Genomic DNA, 13,828 nt, shown 5'->3' on the forward strand with positions numbered 1-13,828 from the left:
CCAAGAGAGCTGCCCCTTTCGCTGCTTCCTGGGGTGGCGGCAGCGGGTTTGGAGGAGGAAATGGGCTCACTGCGACTGACTGACGTCTCCACCTGCTGGCCATCCTGACCCTTGCTGCCTGCAGCTCTCCGGCTCTGTCCCCGCCACCACTGCCGTTACTGTTGCTGCTGCTGCTGCAATATTTTATAACTCATGACCCAGAGACCCCGGGTAGGAGGCATGCCCCAGCAGAGGACCCGGCATGATGCTCCCGCCAGGATCTGCTGCTGTCGGATGCTCCGAACAAGTTTTCCCTGAGGAAAAGTGAGAGGGGGCGGGGAGCTAACCCTCTGACTGTGTTGCTGTCCCCTAGGGACCCTTCCATGAAGACTGAGGCCCACGTAGCTGCTAAGAACCTGCTGGCATGACATCAGCCACGGAGTTTGAAAACGTGGGCAACCAGCCACCGTACAGCCGGATCAATGCCCGCTGGGACGCCCCGGAAGATGAGCTGGATAATGACAACAGCTCAGCCAGGCTCTTTGAGAGGTCCCGGATCAAGGCCTTGGCAGGTACTGCTTGGGGCCACAGGGGTTAGAGAAGCATGTTCACAATCCCAAGGTCCATGCCCCTCCCCACGACAGTGGAGCCTCCGTGCATGTCGGGTGAGCCCTGGCCTGGCAGCGATAGAGATGTGTTTGCTGGGCTCAAAGAGGCTAGGCAGCCCTGAGAGGGAGTAGAGGCTCTAGCAGGTTTGCCCTGAACAGCCCCCATTTCCTCCCAGGTCCTTCTGAGGAGCAGGGAGGAGCTGGAGTTGGTGCCAGGTGGGCTCTGCCTTCTGCTCCTGTCTGGAGCGACCTGCGACTAATGTTAAAAGTATGAAAAAGTCTGGGCAAAGGGTGTCTGAGGGCTAGACAGCCAGGCCCAGGTGCAAGGGGCCTCCTGGGCACCCCAGTTTCCTGCCTGGCCTTGGAGAGAAAAATTATTTTCCTCTCTGTGATCCCAAAAGAAAAGAGTGATTCAATTAGAAATTGAGAAGAGATAGCATCCTCTCCACACTGCCTTAGAAAGGAGGATTTTCTGGATAGAACCTCTCATCCTTAAACTGAAATTAGATTTGTACTTAGCAGGTTCATAATAGATTTTCTCTCTCTCTCTCTCTCTCTCTTTCAGAGAGAGTATCTTACATCTCTAGCAGAAATGGCTTCTCCTCCCCCTGCTGGCTGAGATCTGATTCTTGGAATTTTTTATTTTTATTTTTTCCCACCAACCCTTGTGACTCTTGTCTCCCTGGAACTTGATTTGGGGGTAACTAAATTCTGTCCTGGTATCCTTGGCCAATGAATAGAGGTTGAGTTACATAGGGGTGTGTGGGGAAACTGTCTTCCCCTGATCCACCCATCACCACCCCATCTGGACCTGGTTCCTCATCACTGATTGTGCTCGACTGGTAAGAAGAGCACAGCCTTTCCCATGAGCACCTTCTGGAGTGATTTTTACCCTGTTTCTTATGGTCCTGCTGGAACTTGACGTTCATAGCGATCCTCTTCCTCCGGCCCTTCTTTCCCCTCCACTCCCAGATACTGTGGTCCCTGCTGACCTTGAGGCATGAGCAGGGCTCTAGGCCCCTCTGGAATTATGATGACCATTTATCTCAGAAGTATCTGGGCTTCTCATTCCATAAAAGGAGTGCGGTGTCTCATCTCTCCTGTCATGACAGGGAACTCACTAGGGACTTGGCCACCACCCTTTTGGTTCTGATCTATACTGGAAGCTCCCTTTCTTCTTCCTTATCTTGTCCTCACCTTTTCTGACCCCAAACAACCCTTCCTTGGTTTTCCTGGGGGAAGCATAATAGCTGTGACCCCTTGCTTTTTGCTTATGTAATTTAACCTCTTTAAATAACCAAACTAAGCTGAAACCCTTGGTTTTGTCAGTTTGGTTTTATATTTCTGCTGGCTGGATTTGGCTACGGTGAGCCTGGTGATACAGATGGAGGGAGAATGGTAACCATGTTCCATGAGGTTTGCCAACGGATGGAATGAGGTGACCTGTGTTATTTGATCTGTTTCATACATTACCTATATTATAGAAAACCAAAGTAAATTTCCATTTTTAACAGTTATTCATTGTGCTCTAAGTTTAAAGCTAAACCCCCAGCCAGACACAAGAGGAGAGGGGTGAACCAAAGAAATGAATTCAATATAGCATCTGTCTCTAAGGAGTTTTAATCTATTAGGGAAAAATGAACTATGCTCACAATTAATTAGCATGAGTAGAATTAGAGAATTGTAGGGAAGGCATATCATTTAAATAGCAATGAGAGAGCAAGGGAGGATATGCAGGGAGAATTGTTCCTGGAGGAGAAAGCCATCATGCTGGGGAATGGAAGGGTGCTTGCTGCTGGGATGAGCAGAAAGCCTAAGGGTTACCCCAGGTGGCTGTGGGTGTGGTAGCCATGTCTGAACTGCCTGGGAAGCTGGTGGAGATGGATTAAAGGGGCAAGCACAAGAGGGCATCACATGGAAACAATGGTCAGTCCTAGGTCCGTCAGGAAAGAGCCTTCCCGAACCATGGCTGTGCCTGACACCCTACCCCTCACCAAGAGTGTGTGTGCCCTACCTACCTAAGAATCTGAATGCTCCTGTGGAGTGTCCTGCCTGGACCTTAATGTTTCAGAACATCTGGCTCACAAGTAAACACTTAAGTTTGGGGTCCTTTCAAGATTTTTACAAACAACTAGGCAGTTTATGCTAAAGATCCAAATAGAGTGTCTAGCTGGGTGCATTCTGCTGAGTGGGCAAGGTGAAGAAAGGAAATGTGTCCACCTTCCCCAGCTTTAACTTCTTGACATTTTTTTTTTTCCCTTCTGTGCCATCTTTGGGGCCACCTCAGTAGTCCAGGCAGGGGCCGGCCTTTACAATGAGGCCTTAGGAAGTGGATGCTGCCGTTAGTCCCAGCATGTCAGAGTGGTCTATGGCTGTTCTCCATGTGTAAGAATATTAAGGCCCAGAAGACTTTAGCCATGTGTTCCTTCTGGGGTGGAGGCAGTCTGCTTGGAGGCTACGTAGCAGGTGGGGGAAGTTGGTCTGGCATTTTTGTTCTGCAATGGAAGATGTAGGGAGAGGAGGAAACTCTCACCAGACCCGGATTTGAGTCCTGATTCCACCTCTCATGCTACTGCTATGGAAGAATCACTGGCTCAAACTTGATTTCCTGTTTTTAAAAAATTGGACAGTAGTACTTTTCCAAGGTGGTTGTGAAAATCAAATAAAGTGCATGAAAATATTTCATCAATAATAAAATGCTAGGTGAATTTGGGATGTTATTAATACTAAGAACATTTCCTATAGATACTTTCTGTCCTTTCTCAACTTCTTATGTTCAAGATCATCAGCTCAGTCTTGGTCCTAGTTACCTAGGCCTATTCCAGGACCTGTTTCTTCTGCTTCACCCCTACCTCCTTTGCCTGGGAAAGCCTGGGTTGTAAGAAGAACCAGGAGCAGGGAAATTAGGCAGAGGCTTACGCTTGAAACTCTTGGCTCTGTGCCCTGCCCCTAGACCTCAGGTCCATGAGATTGAAGCCCCGTGCCATGCAGGTCTTTCCCTCTATAGGGCCATCCACTTCCGCACCATAGCTGTGTCTCCACCATCGAACTGGGTGACACGGGGACCAAGAAACCAGAGGGTGATGGGCTGTGTCAGATGCTCTTCTGACTTGGCAGCTCCTCCAAGTCCTTCTCTACCCAGTGACCTGTGGTTGAAAGAAAACTGGGCTAACAGGACTCTATCTTTTCTGCTCTTAAAGTCAACTTCCTCTCTGCTCTATAGGAAATACTCCCTATTCTGCCTTTCCTACTATTCCCAGCTCTTCTTGTCTGGGCCTAAATATGCAAGCTATCTGGTTACTCCGTTTTTAAAAAAAATATATAAAAATCTGATCTCTCTCCAGATGAATGACTTTTGATTTGAAATGGGGACTCAGCCTGGCTAAAGTGAAGGGGAAGGTAGGGAAGAAAGCTTGCAGAGTGGATGGAATTGACCTTGGCGATGCCAGGGGGAGGGCGTGGACTCAGCAGGAGTTATCTCCTTTAGATTTTGGCTTCTTAACCTCAGTCTCTGGCTGGTAACACTTCACAGGGTTAAGTGGTGGGTCACGGGGGACCATTCTGCTGTGCTTTGACGACATTTGTCTCTAATGTCTTTCTGCTTTTCGGATCTGCTTTGAGGGATTAGAGGAAGGGGAGCAGCCGAAAAGCCCAAGTTCCTGTCCCTCCAGAAGGGTCTAGCCTTCATGTTTTGATAGGAAGACTCCTAGTGTCTCCCAGAGCCACTGTCCCTGTTGCTCAAACCCGGTTTCCTCTCGTTCTCTTTCTCACACTGGGAGCCACCCTGTACACATGTGGCTGTCCAGATGAGGGGTGAAGCACTGCAGACTGCAGGGAAGTACCAGCCAGAGTGCCCACCCTCTCGACTCTGTCTCCTCATGGTGGGGGTGGCAGAGGGTGGGGGTGGCCTGCCTGCACACCCCTCCTGGCACCAGGTTATGTCCCCCACTGACTCTGGTGAGGATGCCTCCAGGCAGCTGTGACCCAGCTGAGAGAGGAGGGGGAGGGGAAAAGCAGCAAGATGCCCCCAAAAGAGAAACCCTGTGCATTATCCTCTCCTCCGTTCTTTCCTCCCACACCCTTCTTCCCTCCTGCTCCCCCTGCCCTGCACATGCACCCAGCTGAGTGCCCCCCCACCCCCTGCTGGGTGATTTATGGCTCCTCAGTACACAGAGGTATCTCAAAGATAGCAGCACATAGAACAGTCCAGAGCCTCCTGAGAGGGACCTGAGAGGAAGAGGGATGACAGGCTCTGTCTCACTCTTTCGCCTGTTCCTTGTCCATTTGGGCAATGGCTAAGGGAGAAACTAAACAGAGCTCCTTCATTAAAAACCGAGTGTGTGACATGGTGCAGCCTGCTCCATTTTGCCTTTAAATTAGAAGCCGGGGACATCTCAAATTGGAGGCGAGCTTCCTTTCTGCATTATCTCATGTGGCCTTCTTCCTGGAAATGAGAGGAGGCCCAGTGGTGGGGGTGGATGAGGACAAGCCAAAGAATGTAACAGGGTAGCAGGTGCACCGCAGGCCGTGGCCCTGTGCTCGGAAGCACGTAGTTGCTGCCACTTTGAACCTTGACCATCTTCCTGACTCACTGTGTCCAGACCCCAAGGTTAAGTTCTGTAACCAGCAGATATGACATCAGAACCTCAGGTCGGTGGGCCTCAGACCCTGCTGCTCCCTGTCCATCCTCCCTGGCTGCCCCAGAGCTCCCCTGAGAGGGACGCCTGGGCTCCTTCCTTCTGACTTTGGTGACCAAAGGACCTGAGAGCTCCTCAAGAGATGCTGGGCCTCTCCTTGGACCCCCCCCCCATCTTTACCTGTACCAGGATGATACTGATTCCAAGTGGCCCAGTGACCTAGGAAGGGCTCTGTGTCCAGAGGGCAGATGATGAAATGGGGTCTACCATTTCTTGGCAGCCTGTGAAATCAGTAGATTCAGAGGCAGCCGCTGGAGAACAAGGCTTCAGCTCTGCATGGCCCCAGCATCTCTCTCCTGCTACCTGTGAGCACAGAGATGGTGTTATTAATGGGACGTTTTAAATTTTTTTTTCCTTCTCAGATTTCAAAACATAAAATTGAGTTTTACTTAGAGACTATATGTTAGGAAAATATACTATTCAAGGAACTATCTGTTACCATCAGCGATTATTTTAATGTACTATCAGGAAAAAAAAAATAATTGGATCAGCTGCTTTCTCTTGGAGGTCAGCCATTGTGAGATTGTACCCACCCCCACTGTATAGAAAGATCTGCCTGTTACCTGTGCAGGTAAACCCAAAGAGGCAGCATTGCCACCTGCACTGTGTGGTCCAAGACCTTGCCTGGGAGATAATACCTTGTCCCCTCGTGCCTTTTGATCAAAGCTGTTCTTCCTCTTTGAAAACTCTCAACAAAACCAGTCAGTTCCACCTTCTTTGGTTGACTGCTATCTATCATTATGAAGATGCTTTATCAAATATTAATACACCAAGGTTAATAATAAGACTCTCTTCCCTCCCCAGGCAGTGCAGTCTGAGCGAGCCATGTTAACAGCCTCCTCCATCTTTGGGACATTTCTATGGGCTGTCCCCTCTGTTCCCAAGGACATGCTCTGACACCAGGCTCCTTAGGAGCAACCCAGCACTCATTCCCTGCCCGCTTCCCCCCACGGGCCCCTTTGCATGTTGCTTGGCTGAAGTGGGGGGACCCAGGGTGTTGTTTTCAGAGCATCTGTTCATTTTATCGTGTCACACAGAGAGAATGGCAGGGAGGCTAGTAGCAGCTGTGTCTCTGGGAACATTTTGCCTCCAGACCCTTTGGCCTTCAGTCACTGGAAACTAGATCAGCCAGGGAATCTCACCTTACAGTCTGGTGAAAGAGGGGCAGATCGGATCAGCACACACGTGTCTGTCTACAGATGCACACACTTTACTTAAATTATGATACATGCTGTGAAGATATCTGGGGAACTATAAGATTTTATAATATCAAGCACAGGTTATAACTCATGCAAAGAATTGAGTAGGGGCTTATTGGAGTCAGAACAGAGGTCAGTGGTAGAGAGAGGAGGGGCAGGCAGGAGGTGTGTCCCAGAGGGCTGGTTTTGGTAAGATCAGACACCTGGCGAAAAGCAGCTGGAGATTCCAGAGGGGTGGCAGAGGAAATCATTTGCAGAAGGATGCAGATTGAAGGGTCAAAGGGAGGGAGCTGTTAGCTGGGAGAGCGGTCAGGTTCAGGCCAGGAGCTGTGGCCTTCAGTAGAAGACTGGGTGGCCAGCGCTGCTCCCAACCCATCACTGAGCTTTTAGCAGGGAAGTGACATGTGTAGGTTTGGGTTTTTAAAGATCACTCTGACTTCAAAGGGGAGATAAGTGGCGGGGAGGCTGCGCAGAAGTCCAGGAGAGGATGGATGGCAGCTGGGCGCCGCAGTGGGGAGAAAGCGGTCCCTCGACTCCTTCTTCCGTCCTCCTGCTGCTATAGTTGGGTGGCCTTGGCCACGCCACTTTTGCTCCTGCTCCTCAGGGGCTGTCTCCTGGCCTGAACACCAGGGGCTCGGTCTAGATTATGCTCAGGGCCCTTCCAGCTTAGACAGCCCAAGAAGAGGCCACCTATTGCTGCTTTATCCTGAAGCGTGACATTTTGGATCCTGGCTTGGGAGAAGGAGGTTAATCTCTTTTAGCAAAGCAGTGGATACAGCCAGAAATCTCCCCTGGGCTCAGGCTGAGTCCTGGGCGGTCTCGACCTCCCAGACCAGGTTCTCAATGAGTATGTTTCTTTTTAAGCAGACACCACCAGCTGCTTGCTGACGATGCCTGGTGTGTGCCCAGCCTGGTGTGTGCACACTACTGTGTGTTCCGGGTGCTTTAAGGTTGTCTCGTGACCCTGTTACCACCCTGTGAAGGAGCAGGTAGAGCTGTGTCCATTCCCCCCTATACAGGAGGGAGGCCTCAGAGCCAGGTGGCAACCGACCAGGCAGGCCTAGAGAGAGGGCCAGGGTTTTAAAATCATCACTGTGCTTCTGGCTTCTTGAATGTTCCCGAGTCCTACATTGTCACCTCCTTTGCATTTCACCCAAGATACCCCTTCCCGTTTTTCCTTCCACCACCAGCCTCATCAGGCTCTTTGATCAAAACTTCCAACTCAGTGCTCTATCTCACATCCCGTATGTACTGTCACCTGCTAGGGATAATTGGTCCTTGTTCTATGGTGTTTTCCAACACATTTTTAGTGAGGTGCTGCTTCAGCTAAGAACCACCTTTTTTTTGGTGGTGGTGGGGTACTGGGGATTGAAACCAGGGACACTGGACTACTGAGCCACATCCCCAGCCCTATTTTATATTTTATTTAGAGACAGGGTCTCACTGAGTTGCTTAGCACCTCCCTTTTGGTGAGGCTGTCTTTTTTTTTAATTATTTTTTTTTTATTTTTTGAGAGAGAGAGAGAGAGAATTTTAAAATATTTATTATTTAGTTTTTGGTGGACACAACATCTTTGTTTGTATGTGGTGCTGAGGATCGAACCCGGGCCGCACGCATGCCAGGCGAGCGCGCTAACACTTGAGCCACAACCCCAGCCCCTGCTGAGGCTGTCTTTGAACTCCCAATCCTCCTGCCTCAGCCTCCCAAGGATTACAGGGATGTGCCACCACGCCTGACATACCAGGCTCTTCCTCACTTGGAGTATAAAGTTTAAATTCCTAGACTGCCCCTCAGCTGCGTGGCTCTGAATCAGTTAAGTACCTCATCCCCCCCCAAACATGCACACATGTGCACACGGGCGTGCGTACTCGCTGGGGACCAGACGAGGGGTTTTGAACAAGAACCCCGTTCTTCCCTGCTGTTCCAGAGGCATTATCTTCAAACCTCAGATCAAAACTAGGTTTCTTCAAAAATAAAACTTTTATTTAAATGGGTCTAGGATAACCTGTTTTCTTTTGCTGAAATATTTAAGATCCTTTTTTATTTTAAAAAAATATTAAGGCAATTACTTTTATATTTTTAAACATTAGCAAGAATATATATTTAGTACAGAAAAGATAAGAAAAACAGATAAAGAAAAAAACTAGAGCCACTGTTAATCTGTCATGTGGATATATTTTAATGCCTGTAGATATGTGACGATGTATAAATACCAAAACGTTACTATAATGTTATAATTTTAGAACTTTTTCACTTAATATTACCATGAATATCTTTTCACACCAATAAATATTCAAATTATAATTTTCTTGGCTTTACCATCCTCCTTTACATGACTACACCCCAGCCTAGTTAACTAGACCTCCTTGTGTTCAGCTCTGTTCTCCACCCCCCCACCCCCCCCACCCCCGGTACTGAGTATTGAACCCAGGGGCACTCAACCACTGAGCCACTTCCCCAGCCTGTTTTTGTATTTTATCTAGACAGGGTCTCACTGAGTTGCCTAAGGCCTCACTAAGTTGCTGAGGCTGGCTTTGAATTTGTGATCCTCCTGCCTCAGCCTCCTGAGCCGCTGGGATTACAGGCTTGTGCCACCTCGCCCTGCTTAGTGTATTTTCAAAGTCAGTCTTAAATGCTTTATTCTTGCATTTTGCATTATCAAACTTGCCTAAGTACCCTACAGTCCTACCCTGAAATCTAACCCTTGTTAGGTTGCAAATCCTTCAGGGCAGGAGAACTGCATTCCACTGTTCACAGGTCCAATGTGATGAAGAACTGGTTGGAAACAAAATTCCCCATCCCCAGATAGTTAAACAGGAACAGTAGAATCCATGCCAACCTTTCTTACGATGTGGTGGGAGGCAGAGTGTGCCTGGCTGCCCCCCATCAGGACCCCAGGATCCATCCCTGGAGCTCAGGAGTGTTTCCCCTCCTTGACCTGCCCCCTCTTGCCCTTGTGCAAAGATGCTTAAAGATGCTTGTGATTTTTGCCTAGTGAAAAATCCTTAGGTAAGGAAACACAAAAGGAACTAGCCTATGTTGGAAAGAGGGGGAAAGAAAAAAAATTTTAATTTTCTGTAAAAAAGGAAAATGTACTTATTTCTGTTTTAAAGAAGAAATATGTGTATACCTGGTAGGTAAAACTGAAAAGTTATAAAAGGGCAAATAACAAGTTTTACTCCCTCCTTAGCCTTCCAGGCACCCAATTCTTCTCCTACAACCTGTGTTAACCATGTCTTGTATATCTTTCCAAGACTCTTTTATTCACATCTAAGCAAATGGTCTAGATTGTTTTCTGCCCATTTTTTAACTGTACATTCTTCTATACTTTTTCATCCAATACATCTTGAAATTGCTTTATATTAGTACATAAACAGCCTCCTCATTCTTTTTACAGTTGTATAGTATTCCATTGTGTGGACATATAATTTTAATTTAACTAGTCCCCTATTGATGAATATTTAGGTTGTTTCTGATCTTTATTTCAAAAAGTGCAGTGAATAAACATTTATGTATGTTATTTTGCAAATGTACATGTATAGCTGTAGAATAAATTCCTAGAAGATAAATTACTGGTTCCAAAAGTATGTGCATTTGTAATTCTATTCAGTCTTGCCAAATTGCCTCTCATAAAGGTTGCCCCAGTTATGCCCTTTCCAGAAACATATGCATGCTTTCTTCCCCACATCTTTGCCAACATCAGATTTTATCAGACTTTTTGATCTTTGCTTATCTGATAAGTGAAATATAGTGTCTTGGTGTACTTTCACTTACTTTCTGACTTTAAGTGTGAAAAACATCAAATATACAAAAAAATCAGAGACAAAGGTGAAATGAACTATCACCCACATATAATAGCTGTTAATAGTTTGCTGTATTTGCTTATCTATTTGGGGGATTGAAGTATTCTAAAAATAAAGACCATCATGACATTTTACCTCTAATTAGTTTAGTAGGTGCTTCTGGAAGACAAGAACATTTCCCACCTAACCATAAAATACCATTATTATATCTAATAAAATGAATACTGATATAATCTAATACCCACTTGCTATTCAAAGTTTTCTACTTGTCTCACAAATATCTTTTATAATTTGTTCAAATTAATTAAAGACACATATTAGACTTTGTGTGTGTGTGTATATATATATGTGCTTTGAATGTGTACTTCTATTACAAATTGGTTGGACAGCTTTTTACATATTTAAGAGATGTTTATAATTTTTTTCTGTTAACTCTTTTATTTGTGGGGGCAGGGGTGGTTCCAGGAATTGAACTCAGGGGCACTCAAGCCACATCCCCCAACGCTTTTTTGTATTTTACTTAGAGCCAGGGTGTCACGGAGTTGCTTAGGGCCTCACTAAATTACTGAGGCCATCTTTGAATTGGCAGTCGTCCTGCCTCAGTCTCCCAAGCCGCTGGGATGACAGGCATGCGCCACCACTCCCGGCTTCTGTTAACTCTCTCTTCCTATTGTTGGTCTTTTTCCTTATTTATCTTTAGGCATTTGTGTAAGTCAGCTTTCTGTCACTGTAACAAATACCTGAGATAAACACCTTATAAAGAGAAAAGGTTTATTTTGGATCACAGTTTTGGAGGTTTGGGTCCATGATCTGTTGACCCTATTACTTTGGGCCTGTGGTGAGGCAGCACATGGTAGTGGGGAGTGCACAAGGCTGCTCCCTTCATGGCCAACATGCAGAAAAAAAGCAGAAGAAAAATGGAGTCCTGTAATACCCTTAAAGGGCATGACCCCTAGTGACCTGAAGACCCCTACCAGGCCCCACCCCTGAAGGTGTCCACCACCTCCCAATGCCAAGCCGGGGACCAAGGCTTTAACACACGAGCCTCTGGGGGACATTCCAAACTTTAACGCTGTTCTTTTCGTATTAAGTAAATCAGCCCAGTGACACGTTATAAATGCATTTCCCCGTCAGGTGGAGTTTTCTTATGGTGTTTTATTCCACACACATAAATTTTTTTGAACATAGTTGAACTTTCAATCTTTTATTTTGTGGCATTTGGATTTTGTGTTGTGTTTAGAAGGCTCTTTTCTACACTAACATTATTTTGAAGAACACCTTAGCATGATTGATTTGGGTATTTTAATGGTTTCATTTTGTACATTTTGGTTTTTGATTCAAATGAAATTTAACCTGGAGTAGGAAGTGTGAATTTAACTTTTCCTGGATGGTCATTTAGGTTGGCAAACACCTTTTACTGAATAATCGTCTCTCCTCTTCATATTTGAAACATACCTTTATCAGATATTAAATGACCATATGTATTTTGGAATATTTTCTTTTTTTTTTTATAGTGGGGATTGAACCCCAGGGGCACTTAATCATTGAGCCACATCCCCAACCCTATTAAAAAAATATATTTATTTAGAGACAGGGTCTTGCTGAGTTGCTCAGGGCCTTGCTAAATTGCTAAGGCTAGCTTTGAGTTCAAGATCCTCCTGCCTCAGCCTCCTGAGCAGCTGGGATTGCAAGCATGTGCCACCCTGCAGGGCCTATTTATGGTTTATTGATTCTGGTTTCTCATGCTAGTACCATGCTGTTTGGGGGATTTGGGTTTTTGTTTGTTTGTTAGTTTTTGTTTTTGTTTTTTAGTACTGAGGATTGAATCCAGACATGCTCTACCACTAAGCCACAAATTTAACCTGGAATATGAAGCCACAATCCCCACTGCTTTCTATTTTTTTTGTTGTGAAGAAAGGTCTTGCTAAGTTCCTTAGGATCTCACTAAGTTGCTGGGGCTGGCCTCAAACTTGCAATCCTCCTGCCTCAGCCTCCTGAGTTGCAGGGATTACAGATGTGCACCACCATACCCAGCAGTACTACACAGTTTTACCATAAATATTCTTTGAAAGAAAAAATACCTGAGAAGATTGGTTGCCTTTTATTACTCTCATTTTTAGAATTTTCCTAGTCATTTTTATTTGCTTATTTTTCCAATAATTTTTGGATCATTTCTCTAATTTCTTCTAAATTTAAATTACATAATTAAATGCATTTCAATAGTGTTAAATATGTATTAATTCAGGGTAAATTGATGTGTCTTGCTGGTGTTGAATTTTCTAATCCAACAATTCAGTGCGCTTTTTCAAATGATCTGAAACATTTTGTCTTTTTATGGTTGTTTGGGATCCTTACAAATTAACATTTCAGGAAATGACTGTGCCATACTTTCTGTGGCTCCCTTGGCCTCTAGGATTAAGTCTAAATGTCTTAGCTTTTCATTCAGGGATTGCTATATCCTGTTTAAAACCTGTTTTGTCTCTCTCTCTCTCTCTCTCTCTCTCTCTCTCTCTCTCTCTCTCTCTTTTTCCTGTGGTACTAGGACTCTAACCCAGGGCTTCACACATGCCAAGCAAGCACTCTACCACTGAGCCACATCCCCAGCCCTTAAAACCTATTTTGCACATGTCTGCTAACCTGCAGCATTCAGTAGCCTGTGGACAAGCTTTGTCCTTTGATGCGTGTCTGCTTGGGCTCATTCTTTCTTCCTGACTTTCCTTCCCTTCCACATATACAAAGTGCTTTTCTGTAGAAGGACCCCCTTGATGACTCCAATTGAAATGACCTCTGTCTTCTTTGACATCTGGAACATTTATTATATGCACCATTTATCTTGTAACTAAGCCAGTATTACCTTGTAGCAGCATTTGTGTGATTAAAACTAATTGCCATTTATTTCTTGTGTGGTTGAAAAATGAACTGTTAGTGAGTATGTGTCTTGCTTCCTCAACTCCATCATGAGGCCTCCGGGAGCCTGAGGCGGCCTATGCGCACGCATTCTCTAGGACAGGCCCATGCACGTAGTAACAGTAGCCATGGTGATGATAACTCACATGATGTCGTGCTTTCTGTGTGCCAGCATTTTCCATGTATGAACTCAGTGGAAAAATATGTGAGGGTTTGGTGTCGTGTGTATATTTGACCCCAAGCTTAACTTTTGAAGGGGGTTATGAGAAAGAGATCACTCATCAAGATACCCAGAGAGTAATTCTGGGTTAGAGCTGACCAGTGAGGAAGATGAGTTTTCTTAGGGCAGCCCTGACATTTAGTGGGAGTGGAAGTGGCCACGGCCTGGGAAGGAGGAGAATCGGAGACGCCCTGGGTTCCATGGTGGCCAGAGACCAGGAGCCTGTCCATGCTCACTCACTCCTTCCTGCAAGGTCAGGGTTAGAGCTCTGGAAATAAATCCTGGCTCCTGCAGGGCCTTGCTGAGGCTTCCTTCCCACAGCCTGATCCGCTGCAGGATGGCTCGGGTGCCCTGAGGACAGGCCTATGCACAGTGCCTTCCCTCCTGTCCACAGTACCAGGGTTCCCCGCTCAGC

General features: G+C 46.1%; 1 protein-coding gene across 1 annotated transcript in view; it reads left to right on the plus strand.

Annotated features, from left to right (window-relative positions):
* The first annotated feature begins 397 nt into the window (after positions 1 to 397).
* The window catches only part of Sptb (spectrin beta, erythrocytic), a 69,272-nt gene continuing 55,841 nt past the window's right edge, over positions 398 to 13,828 (plus strand). The window contains exon 1 of the mRNA XM_076850353.2: positions 398 to 551. Coding sequence (XP_076706468.1) covers positions 404 to 551 — 148 coding nt within the window. The 5' untranslated portion in view covers positions 398 to 403. The remainder of the gene's footprint in view (positions 552 to 13,828) is intronic.

This window comes from Callospermophilus lateralis, chromosome 3, assembly GCF_048772815.1.
Source record: "Callospermophilus lateralis isolate mCalLat2 chromosome 3, mCalLat2.hap1, whole genome shotgun sequence".
NCBI classification, from domain to species: domain Eukaryota; kingdom Metazoa; phylum Chordata; class Mammalia; order Rodentia; family Sciuridae; genus Callospermophilus; species Callospermophilus lateralis.